At 36.9% G+C, this 13,169-nt stretch overlaps 2 protein-coding genes across 4 annotated transcripts; both read left to right on the top strand.

The window, feature by feature from the left end:
• Positions 1 to 26: 26 nt before the first annotated feature.
• Positions 27 to 7,657, top strand: LOC133858326 (uncharacterized). Of its 3 annotated transcripts, XM_062293788.1 has the most exons (11): positions 27 to 214; positions 2,138 to 2,240; positions 2,786 to 2,954; positions 3,060 to 3,193; positions 3,735 to 3,779; positions 3,864 to 3,917; positions 4,750 to 4,854; positions 4,957 to 5,160; positions 5,274 to 5,359; positions 5,985 to 7,009; positions 7,096 to 7,657. In XM_062293788.1, exons 3-11 carry the CDS (start codon positions 2,786 to 2,788, stop codon positions 7,371 to 7,373), a joined length of 2,100 nt encoding a protein of 699 aa, XP_062149772.1. In that variant the 5' UTR covers positions 27 to 214; positions 2,138 to 2,240; the 3' UTR covers positions 7,374 to 7,657. The 3 variants fall into 3 exon arrangements, with proteins under 3 accessions (XP_062149772.1, XP_062149773.1, XP_062149771.1); XM_062293789.1 differs by lacking the exon at positions 2,138 to 2,240 and having other exon boundaries at positions 3,069 to 3,193; XM_062293787.1 differs by lacking the exon at positions 2,138 to 2,240.
• A 2,269-nt stretch (positions 7,658 to 9,926) lies between these two features.
• LOC133858324 (uncharacterized) lies at positions 9,927 to 11,314 on the top strand. The gene has a single exon (XM_062293786.1). The coding sequence runs from the start codon at positions 10,210 to 10,212 to the stop codon at positions 10,951 to 10,953; it is 744 nt and encodes a 247-aa protein (XP_062149770.1). The 5' UTR covers positions 9,927 to 10,209; the 3' UTR covers positions 10,954 to 11,314.
• The last annotated feature ends 1,855 nt before the right edge of the window (positions 11,315 to 13,169 follow it).

Below are 13,169 nucleotides of genomic sequence, written 5' to 3'. Positions count from 1 at the left end.
TATCGCCTTTATATTTTTCTCTTACGAACTCTTTTGTCTCTCGTCCCCCACGAACTCTCTTTTTCATTTTCGCCTTGGCCGATCAGTTTCTCGGACTTTCTCGGCGATTCTCCTCCCTGCGAAACATTCCCTGGAAGCTTTCTACGCCGCATTTAAATCCATTTGATCTCCGAAGATTCTTTCTCGCCAAATCGATCCCCGCACATAGCTACTGGTACGTGAAACCGATCACTCCACTTACTCTCTCCTCGCACATACGTACGTGTACATGTGTATGTATATGAATATAACATCACGAACTAATCTCAGATCACGTGCCGCGAAACCCTAACGAGCTTTGCTTTCTTTAATTACACGAATCTTTTTTCTGTCTTTGCGTTTATTTTTGGTAAGTTCAATTCTTGCCCTGCTTTGTAGCTTATAAAATGGAACAGTGAAAAAACAGCTTGAGCAAGCTATGTAGTTGTGTTAGATTCAGTTGAGACGAGGATTGTGTTTGTCTGTCGGCGCCGATCAATTGGACAATGAAAATAAAAGATTTAAAATTTTCTTTTTTGTTCCTGGATTTTCTTGGAAACCAAACAGAGTTGTTGGACTGTAATTTTGGCGATCTGATGTATTACTATTGAGTTATATGATTATTTTTTTTTCCTTAAAAAACTTAATTTTGCTATTTCCCTGAGATTTGTTGTCTAACTGTTTCTGATTATATTTTTTTGTTGATTAAGCAATAATAGTATATACTTTGTTTATCGATTAATTTTTTTATTACTATTTTTGGTTATGATAGCCGTGTTTTTAGTGGATTGAAAAGGATAAAATAGCTTACTTGTTTCTAATATGTGATGCATTTCTCTCTGAAGTACCAAAAGCTGTTGTGAAATACATTATTGACTTGTTTTGTTGTTATTTCTCCTCAAATTTTTTAGAGTGCTTATTTAGGCTTCTATTTTTGGTGCCATTCTTATAATATCATCGTCTTGAGATGCTTGGTTTTTTTTTTTTTTATTTTTTTTTATTTTTTATTTTTTATTTATTTTTTATTGTTAGTGAGCTATTGCTTGCCCTCTTACACTGTCATTAAGTGCAGTATATTTGATTTTTAGCTAGGATTCTTAGGCTGTACGTGAGTGCCCGTGTTCTGAAATGGATATGAGCTGTAAGAGCCAACAGCTTCACGTATAGATGCAGAAACACAACCGTGGATTTTTGCATCTTTTAGTGAATTTATTACTTATACTGAATATCCTTCAGCTCAACTTTGACATGGGTGTCAGAAACAACTCTTTGTAATGTAGACTTGAGATGATGGATATATTTATGTTTTGACTTTACACATCAAACATAGATATTAATTTGTGTCTTAGTTTTATTTGTATATGGAATAATTATTAAGATAAAAACAAAAGCAATGACTTCAGAAAATGTTCCACATTAAATAGGAATTAGGTATGATGACTTGTTCTTTTGAAAATTTATAAGTTAGGGGGAAAATATTTTTTCAGTGTCCAAATTGGTTTAGTTTGCTGGATTGTGTCAGCAACTGCTAGAATCTCAATGATAGATTGGTGTTGTATGCGTAAGAAGAGTGGGGAAACTGTCTTCTACTCCACTGTGAGGTTGCTAGGGCCTTACGGAATTCTATCTTCGGTCTTTGTGGGTTAAAGTAAGTTATGCCAATTGGTGGTGGATCTCTATGCAAGTTGGAGAGGAAATTTTGGTAGTTTTCAGAGTATAGCAGTGTGGAAGATGATTCTGCCATGCTTAATGTTGGTGCATTTGGAGAGAAAGAAACGCTAGAAGTTTTGAAGATTGCGAGAGGACAATGGTGGACAGCTAGCTGCCTATGCTTGTTTACTTTTCTAATTTTCCTGACTTTCTTATATATATATATATATATATATATATATATATATATATATTTCCTTACTTTCTTGATCTCTTGTCTTGTTCTAGTTAAGCCTTTTTCTTGTATACTTCATGTGTACTTGGGTAGCGCCTTTTCACTCATAAAATTCCGGTTACTTATAAAAAAAAAACTGCTGGACAGGCAGCCATCTGAAGGAAGATGCATTATCCTTATCACAATGTTATAGGCATTGTTTAATGTCAATGATCTGGTAAATTTTTGACCCAGGATATGATAATATCTATACTCTTCTAGTATATGGGCCAAATACTGGATGTTGGGCTGACGTCTTGCTGTTTCAAGGTTGATAGGTTGGTCTTCGCGTTATGTGGTGAGTGGAATGTAACACACGTGCAACATATATGATGCATTAATGAATAATGCCTAGTTCACCTGTATGCAACACATTATGACTGTATCTTTGGATGCAAAATATCATACTTGTACAATTTAAGTTTTTGCAACTATAAAAAAAAAAAAAAGAGTTTTTGGGAATTTATTGAAAACAAAAAAAGGTTAGGCTTTAAAATTTCCCAGTATAACAGTGTTTCAAAGTTAGTGTACGATTAAAAGAATGCACTTAGAGCTGTTATATTGTTTTGCTTGCTGCCTCTGTTTAAGAGAAGTGCTGTATGTCATCTCTTCTTTTAGTACACTTCTTTAATTAATAATATTTTACTTCTTTTTTTTCCCTAGAAAATGAATGGATAGTTGAGAATTATTGTTATTATTTTTCCGTTTTAGCCCTTATGCATTTGTCTAGTACTGCTGCACAGTCCAGTCAATGGATCCAATTACTCCAGTGTTTGAAATAATATTTTATTTATTCTGTTCAGTGGCGTCTTCTGAGCTAGTGTGTTTAAACTTTGTGTGTAGATGCCAGTTGCAAAACTCAAGGCCTCTAATTATCCAGAATTAATGAAATCAGAGGAGGGAAATGATCCTGTAGACACTATCATCAGACAAGCAATTGGAAAAGAGCCACTTTTGTCTTTCTCGAGGGCTGGGGACCGCCAAGTTCAATGGATTCAATTACTTCAGCAAGGTGCTTGCAAATTTCATCTAGTTAAAAGATTAACAACTCCTTATAAGGAAGGGGGACATTCTCTAGAATGTATCTTGTTTGATCTCCATCCATTATTTTTGGCAGAGCTATCAGGTTGGCCCTTTTCCTCTCAGAAGGTGCAGATGCAGAAGTGTGACAAGTGTTCTCGAGAATTCTGTTCGCCCATCAACTATAGAAGACATATACGTGTGCACCATCGGTTGAGAAAGCTTGATAAGGTTTCTTTACTGTCTTAAACTTGTGCTTATTTATTCAATTGTTTATAGGGAAACATTGAAGTACCTCTAGAACATTGCTAGGCATGATCTACGAGACTCCAAATAAGATAAGAACTAGGTGCCATATCTTGCTAGTGAAACTCACAATGAATTAGAAGGTGGTTTACGGTTTCCTCACCCTTCTTGACAAGGGTAAGACCTTGCCTATGAAGGTTATCAATCGTAAGAATTTTACCTAAAGTTGCCTTCCAAGTGAAGAAAGCAATACGAGGTGGAGCCTTCACCTTCCAAATGCTCTTTCAAGGAAAAAGGGAAGACCCATAAATCTAGGTACCGTCCTACTGCAACATGATTGTAATGGGATTTGAACCCAAACATTGGGTGAAAAGGATGAGCGCATTTCATCCACCTACTGCTTTGAAACTTTTTGGACATTTCCCAGTTCTTAGTAATGAAGATCAGCTTTTTCATGGTGTCAAGCTTGATTCTTCTTTGTTTGGTTGTTTCCTCAACAATGCCTGATGTTGTCTAAATCTTGTAGGATTCTTCTAAAGATAGGGATCTGCTAGGAGCATTTTGGGATAAGGTAATTCATTCCATTCCCAGCTATTTATGGGATAAGGTAGTTTTCTCTTTGGATGACATACTCATTTATTTATCCTGTATGCAGCTCTCTTTGGAAGAGGCAGAGGAAGTTGTGTCATTCAAGGACGTGACATTGGAGGTAAAAAGTCTTTCTGTTTCGTGCCTGATTGTTGATTTCTTACCTGCATAGAGTTATGTCCGAGCTCTGTGGTATGCATGCTTTCAATATAGAACATATCATTAGTGTAGTTGGGTTCACTCCTGTGTTTAAAAGATCAGTGAACCAAAGCTGTGGGATTTCTTCTTTTAATATTAAAAGGGTCATAAACAAGTTGATATACGGGCAAATTTTAGATATACCATGTATTATTTTGTTAGATGAACATTTTTTCGTTTTTCGTTTTTTATTTTTAAGTGGGGTGTCATCTTGCTCTTAAAGTTTCCTTTATACTGTCGCCATGGAAAAGGTTCAGGTAGGGAGAACTTTTAGATTCTCAAGTTTTAGAGCAGTTTTTATGCCATCTCCACCTAGGTTGTGCCCTTCCTCCCAAAGCATTCCGGCATCTGTTATTCCAGGTCTCACCCTGTGAAGCAAAGTCGGACAAGAGGGAGAAAGACATGGAATTGATCGGGAACCGTAGCCAAGTTTTCTTTTGATAAGTTTTTATTTTAACGCAGTTCCTAATGGTAGAATTGAGTATGAGATGTCTGATGAATTAAGAAATAATTTCCAGATATCCGTGCTCTCATGCTTTGAATCTATGTAGTTGACTTCAAGTTGATGATTCATGTTAGTAAACATTTATCAAGTTTCTACAGCAGAAGAAACACACATTGCATGGATTAATTATTTGTCACTGACAACTGTTGCCTCATTTCATCATTGTTTGGTCATTGGTGTCCCCAGTCCGGCATCAATCATTCCCTCTCTCCCCCCAATAATGTATTCCTAATTGGCGTTACTTTTCTAGGGAGTTCCAGGGTCTTCAATTGTAAAGTCATTGACAACACTTGTCGGGAAACAAGGAGTTCTTACCTTACCACAAGTATATTTGAGAGCTGGTTCTACCCTTTTGGTAAGGGGACGTCCTTTTTCTTCCTGATCAATTTCTATCTTTCTGGTTTTATTTGTGATGAACCACTATATTCATGCATGTGATATATCTGAATCTTTGCAGGGTGTTATCCAAGCTCGACCTCCTAGGTTCCATATATCATCGCAGGAGCTATTTGGTATCCTTGATGATGCGAGTGAAAAAACGTTTCTGTGTGGAGCAGCGGGGTTGATGCAAAAGTATGTTTTTGATGGGGAAGCTGGAAAGAGTGGCCTTGAAACAAAAAACTTAGTTGCTTGCACCAGCTTTTTAGTTGAACAGAAATTGGTATTTTTCTTTTTTTCTTTCTCCTTTTTCTTATTCTTTTCCAGTTGTTTGTAATAATTATCATGTTGTTCCCTTATCATGATTAACTGTTTTTTCTTTTTGTTCCTGATAAGGTCAAAGCATGGCTTGCTGATAAGGATGCTGAAGCTTTGAGGTGCCAGAAATTGCTGGTGGAGGAGGAGGAAGCTGCTCAGAAAAGGTACATAACATCTAGTACATTGTCAATCAATTTGGGTTCTTTGGTAGGATGTGCATTTTCTTTTTTTCTTTTCTTATTTCTTTATTTTTGTTTTTCAACTATCAACTTTCAGTAGACTAGTATAATTTATTCTAGATATCAAACTGAACTTTTAGATCTTTAAGGGTTTACATGAATATATAATGTTGGGGAAGAAAACTGAGAAAATTAAAAAGAAAAATGTGTTTCACTTACTTCTCAGTTGAAAGATCTGTGTGCTGATGGTCATAGAGCTACACTTTCGGGATGGACTTCCTTTCTTGGTCAGGGTTGCAAGTGCGTTGATGCTGGTACTCCTTTTAGAGAATTGCTAGAAATGGGTCTTTGAGTAACAATGGGACAGAACTATTAAGTCAATTGGAGTAGCTTGTCAGAAGCACTAGAACATAAAACATTCTCACTTTTTTCTACTGTTGCTGAAAATCCATGGTGCCTTGGCAATTTTACACCTCTTATTTAACTCTTCAAGTTACAGTAGCCAGTAGTGAGAATGTTGGTTTAAAGATTTGCTTTTCCATGAATCTCGTTTTGTATGGAAATTAAAATATTTTTTTCTTTTATTAATTTCGGTTCCTGAATACTTTAGGAAAGCTGAGCTCTTGGAAAAGAAGAGGAAGAAAAAGCTCAGGCAAAAAGAACACAAAGCAAAGGAGCAAAAACATGGGGAGAAAGTAGATGCTAAAGAGGGAATTGGCAATACTTTGGAGACTGTACCTATGCTGCCAGCAGAAACCTCCAGCCTTGCAACTGATTGTGATTCTGACATGCCTGACCCAGAAATGCTGTCAGATCAAGTTCCCTCATCTTCTGAACCATTCCAACATGCAAACTCTGAAGAAATGGGTCTTGACTCTGAATCAGGGTATAGCTGTGAATGTACTAGTCAAAATGTTGAACGGCGTATGGTGCAGGGAAGCGGTCGTCGGCATGTAGTTGTTTCTAGATGGCAATTGCCACCAAAATCACAAAGGGGAGTTCCCAATGGTTTCCATTCAGGTCTGAATTCTCAAGCATTAAAACTTGGGGCCATGCAAAAGCATGGGACCCACAGGGATTCAAGGCCTGGTCCAGTAGCCAACGGCAATAAAATATGGAGCCGAAAGCCTAAACCAGAAATTGATGGGGAGGTTTTGAAAGCCAGAGTACCGGAAGAGGCAATAAACCAACCAGATCAAATTAAGAACCATGAGGTTTTGATTGGCTCTATATGTGTAACACTTGGAAATTGTAGCCAAGAGGGTAATAATCTGGCTAGAGCTCGTGAAGATTGTCTGTCAGAGCAACAAGTGCCAAAGAAGACTGATATTCAGGAGAAGCCCATTAATCCTGATTCTTCTCTTCAGAGTGGCACAAATCGATCAACGATTAAGTTTTGGAGGCCAGTGAGTCGGCATGGAAGCAAATGTCCAATTCCAGTTCAGAATGGTGATGTAGAATATGAAGTGGATGCGACTGCTGGAAAGGACAATGATCAACTCCCCAAGGATCGTTGTTTAAGATCCAATGCGGTGAGTGATAATAATGGTGCTGTTAAGAACAGTGTCAAACTTCTGGCAGAAAGTATCCGTCCCGAAAGCTGTGCGCATGCTGCAAAAGCTTTCCTTGCGCAGAGTAAGTTGTTTATTCTTTTGGCTATGCTTTTGTGTCTATGTAGTAATTTGGCTTTGGCCATTAACTGGCTACAATATCATGCACAGGATGGAAGGAGGCTATTGCAGCCGACCATGTGAAATTGGTTCTTTCCTCAGCCTCTGAACCTCCAGGATGCCCAGAGATAGAAAATGACTGTGAAGTAGTAGTGTCTCAACCGTCGAACTTCCACAAACGCAGCATTCTTGGCAATGCAGACAACCGATTGGTTAATGCAGGGGCTTATCAGTCTTCAACCACCAGGAATGTTAAAGATAAGTACAGAACAAAGCCTGAAAAGGGTGTCAAGAAAAAATACATTCCCAAACAGAGCAATGCAACCTAGTAAGGAGGGAGAAGAGATGAGGTTTATTTTTTATTATACAAATGTGCACAGTTTTAACTCGCCATCTTATTCTTAGCAGAGGTTCCAGTTTTACAGATGGTCTTCTGTCAGAAAATTGAAAAAAAAGCTTTGCCGGAAAATCTTTTTACAATTCCGTTCTTTTTTCCTTTGGTGTCATGGCAGATTGATTAGTGAGGGGTTTTTTTTTTTTTCTCCGCTTTTTTTCCTGTAATAATTCTGGTGTTTAATTAATGCAAAGGTATTTTTCCCCCCCTTTAATTTCCCTCTATAGCTTCTCGATTTCTAATTTGGGAATAAGTACGCGAAGTGCGCTATGAAATTGCACCCCAGAAAATCCTTGCATGTTCGTACTTTTCCTTTCTTGCCCATTGAAAAGGCTCGATTTCCTCACAAAGTCGCAATTCCTTTTTGTAAATGCATCAATACTCTCTCTCTCTCTCTCTCTCTCTCTCTCTCTCATGGTAGGAACAGCTAGAGAACTATGGAGTTTGTTATTTATTCTATGCAGGCTTTTTCGCGGTTTTCTATTTTCCTACTTTAGGTCAGGTGTTCTTTCCCTGGATGTCAAAATTCATTAGAAGGTAGACATGAAACGGGATTAACATCTCCAGCAATTTTTTATTGGTTAGGCAACTCAAAACTTATTTGCACAGTGGATCTCGTATAAACCTCTCACAATTGCTGCTCAAATTGAGAGATCGATCTGATGAAACCGCATGATTCGACATCCATTTTTCTCACCACTCTACCAAAAGATGCTACCAGCAGGTTTAAGATCTTGACCAGAAAGGCGGCTGTCTACGACAGCAAATATACCAAAATGAGAGAGATCTTCAGAGTTCAGACTAATAAGAGAGCGTTGAAAGAGAAGAAAATGACACCCTACTTTCTTGGTTTTAGTAATTGAGTTCTTCAATTTGTCCCTTAACTATAGAGCCATAGACTAAAACTTTGAGCAAAGAGAACCTAATTCCAAATTCTAATACCTTGTCAAAAAGTTTTATCAGTTGAACTAATTGGCTTCTCTTTTTGGAACTTTAGCTGCTGTATTTCAGTTTTTGAATTCATGGTTGGTTTTATTTTTATTTTATTTTTCTTATTTTTCTATGGTAAGTTGTATGAGCATTAGTTTAGTTAACTCACAATTTTATTTTGCAGCCAATTAAGTTTACTCCGAGAGGAGATATTATTTAAATATAGGGATGCAATCGAGTTGAGCTGAGTCGAGTTTGAAGATTTCAAGACTGGCTCGTTTATGAGTCGAGCCTAAATAGTCGAGCTCGAATTCGAGCCGAGCTATAAATTATATGTTCAAGCTCGGCTCGTTTAAAACTCAGGCGAGCTCAAGCTCAAGCTCGAGTTCGTTGAAAATGACATTCGGGCCGAGCCGGGTTACTCGACAAGCTCGGCTCAACTAGAACTTGATGTAGACTATTAAATTTTTTAATGAGTGATCAAAGCAGAATTCAAGCCCAAGTTTATGAACAACATGTATGCATTTATTAATAACATAAATATATAATATGTAACTATATAAGGTATATTATAAAATATAGTATATAACTATAGTTTATAAGTAACAAATTAACAATATATTATTATATATAACTAGAGAGTATAAATTATGATATATGTATAATGTGAACAAATAGTAAGTCTAATATATTCTATATAATTAAGTAATTATAATATAAGTATGATATATAACTATTGTTAACCATGTGTGATGTGATATATGTGTTTATATATATATATACTTATATGCTAACTATTTAATATTGTTATATACTAACTATTAATAACTTAATATGTTAATTTAACATACTAAATATTGTTATCAAAGTATTATAATTAATATGTAATACTATATATATTATACTATATTTACTATTTTCATTAATATATATATGTAAGATATGAACAAGCTAACGAGTTGGACTAACGAGTCGGACGAGCGATCAAGTCGAGCTTTAAACGAGTTGAGCTCGCAAACCCCTATCGAGTTTTGTCGGGCGAGTCGGGTATGTATCACTTACTAATCGAGCGGGTTTCTACAGTATCGAGCTCGAGTTTAGATCGAACTAAACCGAGCGAATTGTTGAACGGACTGGTTTATTTAAATCCCTATTTAAACATAAAAACTTACTTGGATATGTCTTGTACTTGTACCCCGCAACCATTCAATATGGCCGTACTTCCACATGGACATGGAGTTTTCCTCCAAGAACATCAGAATAACAGAATACCAATTACCAAGGAATCAAGGATTTGTTTCCTATTACACCGACGAGTTATGCTTTGTACACCGATTCCTGTGGCTTGTAACTAGATCAGAGCCGGAGGCGTCTGACTGAAGACCTCAAAGAGATAAGATTAAAGAGACCACACCTTTCTTTTCGCCCAACATAACGAGCCACGTGTCCTCCTTATACTCCTAGAGAACTACCACGTGTCCACCTTCTTCACCTCAACTCAACCATATCTCTCCCCTCTGCATAATTGCATTACCCTTTAAATATTCTTCCTAATCTCGCTTGGGGTTTTGTCTTCCATTTCCATCTTTCCTGAGAAATTGTGAAGCCTGTACATTTCAAGTTCCCTTTCTTTCTCTCCTTAATTGCAGAAAAGGTGAAAAAGGAACAAGCCCATAAAATTCGACGATTTCTCTCTTTATCCTATTAATTTCCCTTTTCTCAGGCAAGAAAATCCTAACCCAAGCCTCTCGTCTAACCCATAAGGCCATAACCAAGAAAAGCAGATAAAAAAACAAAAACAAACCTCGATCTGTTCAACAAAACACGCATACACAGAGAAAATGTCAGGTGGGGTTGGTCCAACATGCAATGACATTAGCCTTCCAAAAGAAGAAGCATATGAACATAAACAAAGCTACGTTGCAGCTTCCTCAAAGACCAACACCAAATACCCTACAACTCCGCGCAAAGCCGGCTTCCTTTCTTTCCGGCAGCTCAACGCCCTCGCTATCATCATCATCTTCTCAGCCAGCGGCATGGTAAGCCCTGAAGACTTTGCTTTCGTCTTCTTTTCCCTCTTCTATATCTACTTTATGTCAAAGGTGGCATTCCCAACCCTCCACCCTTCAAAGGAACCCCCAGTCTTTACTACTCGTGAAACCAAGCTTCTTCGCCTCTACGTGTTTGTCGCTGCCATCATCGGTCTTTTTCTCCCCGTAGCATACATCTTCCACGGCATCTTCGAGGGTGATAAAGAAGGAATCAAGGCGGCCACGCCACATGTTTTTCTTCTCTCTAGCCAAGTATTCATGGAAGGAGTGGCGTTTTCGGACAGGTTTTCGTTGCCAATACGTGCTTTTGTGCCGGTTTGCTATAACGCAAGGCGAATCTTTACGATTGTGGACTGGCTGAGGACTGAGGTCTCAAAGGAGTATGGAGGGTCTAAAAGGAGGTTGTATGTTGGGAGGGGGCTCGCTATTGCCAATTTGGCCTTCTGGTGCTTCAATCTTTTTGGGTTCTTGCTGCCTGTTTATCTTCCTAGAGCTTTTAAGAGATATTACTCTGGGCGTAAAGTGGAAGACTGAAAATGATCGATGACCCACTTTTTTTTTTTTTTTTTTTTCTTGTTTATTTACTAAATACTAATATATATATATATATATATATCTCTGTGTGTGTGTGTGTGAGAGTGAGAGAGAGAGATTGAAGTTCAGTTTTGTAATGGTTTAATTAGTGATTTGGGGGTTATATATGCACTGATAAATACATGAAGTGGTATTTAATTTCTACTATAATAAGTTGTTGCATATGTATTGTCAATTGTGCAGGCATACCATGAAAAGTATGGGACTCCATTCGCTGCAGCAGATTTTTATAAGATATATATATTCACTTATTTTTTTTTTTTAAAGGGAAATATATATTCACTTTTAACTGTTTTTACTAGACCTTCCATTCTCCAATTTCATTTGATGTGAAAAAAAAACTTGCAAAAATAGAAAGATCACATCTATATATACTCTTAAAGTGTCCTATATTTGTTAGTTTGCATTCACTTGGCCTCTTTATAAGTCATGGTGTCTCTTTCTCTCTTAAGGCGTGTTTTAAGGGTGAGTAAGGCCCATAGACTTTTACATGGTATCAAAGTCACAGGTTTCTTGTGATGATAGGTCTTTCCTTCCCGTTATTGTCCACGTGATTGGCCATTAGTTGCCATACGTGAGGGAGCGTGTTAAAGTGTCCCACATCGTTAAGATTTCTTTCACCTGAACACTTTATAAGCTATGGTGTCCCTTCCTCTCTTAAGGCGTCTTTTGAGAGTGAGTAAGACTCATGTACTTTAACAGGATATCAAAGTCAATTCCTTTTAATTGTTGGGCTTTTCTCCAGTTCTGTCCACGTGTGTTTGGCCAATAATGCCACACGTGAGGGAGAGTCTTAAAGTGTCATATATTTGTTAGTTTACAGTCACTTGACCTCTTTATAAATTATGGTGTCTCCTCCTCTCTTAAGGCGTCTTTTGAGAGTGAATTGAGCCCAATGACTTTAACATATACAATAGTTCCTATATCTATTTTCTCAATAAATGGTCGAACCTAATCAAAGGAGACCAGTAATTGGTAATAACTCTGCCCAAGAACAACGAAAAAAGAAAATATATATATACAGGGATTGTGCTTGTTACGTTGGTCAACCCACAGTTAAATTGTGTAATTAGCTCATTTTACATAAGGAATTTTCTGTTGATGACAAAACGAGATTTTGGAATTTTCTTTAATTGTTTAATTTTTTTTTTTAATTGTTTCTTTTCTCTCTCTAGTCTTCAGTCTTCAGTCTCTCTCTCTCCCTCTCCCTCTTACCGCAAGCTACATAGTCTTCTGGTTCATCTCCTTCTCATCTTCTTCCCTTCATAAAAAAGAAACAGAAATCAAAACCCAGATGCCGAGACTGTCAATGGAATCAAAACCCAGCGAATGATAATCGCTACTTGCAAGCCGACGATAGTCACCGTTGATTTTGCATAAAAAAAAAAAAAAAAAAAAAAAAAAATCAAAACGTAGATTGCATGGAGAGAGAGAGGGAGAGGAAAAGGTGACGATAGCCAATAGCCAATAGCCAAATGAATGTTGGGGTTGAAGGTGAACATGGTTTTCGGAGGTTTTGAAAAGGTGGTATTTTGGTGCTTGGAAGCTGAAGCACCAAAATGTGTAGAGATAGTCAGAGAGAGAGAGGGAGTGAATAAAATTAAAAAAAAAACATTTGTAGTGTAAATTATGTAATCAGTGGTTCGTGCCAGAAGAAGTAAAAAGTTGCCAATTCTGCTATAGACGAAAAAGCCCATATAATAGTCAAATTTAGCTATAACGAATTAGGCCATTCTGTTGAAAATACTTGCATGCCAATACGTGTCATGAAGTTGTAAAAAAATTTTAGATTTATTATTGGTGGCCATTAACATTCCCAAATGGATTAACCATTTTCACCTCTGAGCTAAAATGGTTAACTAATTTACTAAAAAATCTTTCCATCCGATTATGCAAATCAAATGTAAAATACATTTGTGATGCATGTATGAATGTGATGCATGTATGAATAGTGCAACTTCATACACATGCATCTCTTTTTTATTTGGTTCTCTTTCTTTCACTCTTTCTCTTTCACTAAAATTCATTTGTGCTATAGTAATATTATAATATTCAAAATAATTACAATGTTAAAAAAAAATGACTTATTATTGAAAAAAGTATCTTATAATTAAAATAAAGAAAGATAAAGAAAGAATAATAAAAAAAAGGAATAT

The sequence above is a fragment of the Alnus glutinosa genome, chromosome 1 (assembly GCF_958979055.1).
Source record: "Alnus glutinosa chromosome 1, dhAlnGlut1.1, whole genome shotgun sequence".
NCBI classification, from domain to species: domain Eukaryota; kingdom Viridiplantae; phylum Streptophyta; class Magnoliopsida; order Fagales; family Betulaceae; genus Alnus; species Alnus glutinosa.
The sequence above is the reverse complement of the archived record's forward strand: the minus strand, read 5'-3'. Positions and strand labels throughout refer to the sequence as shown.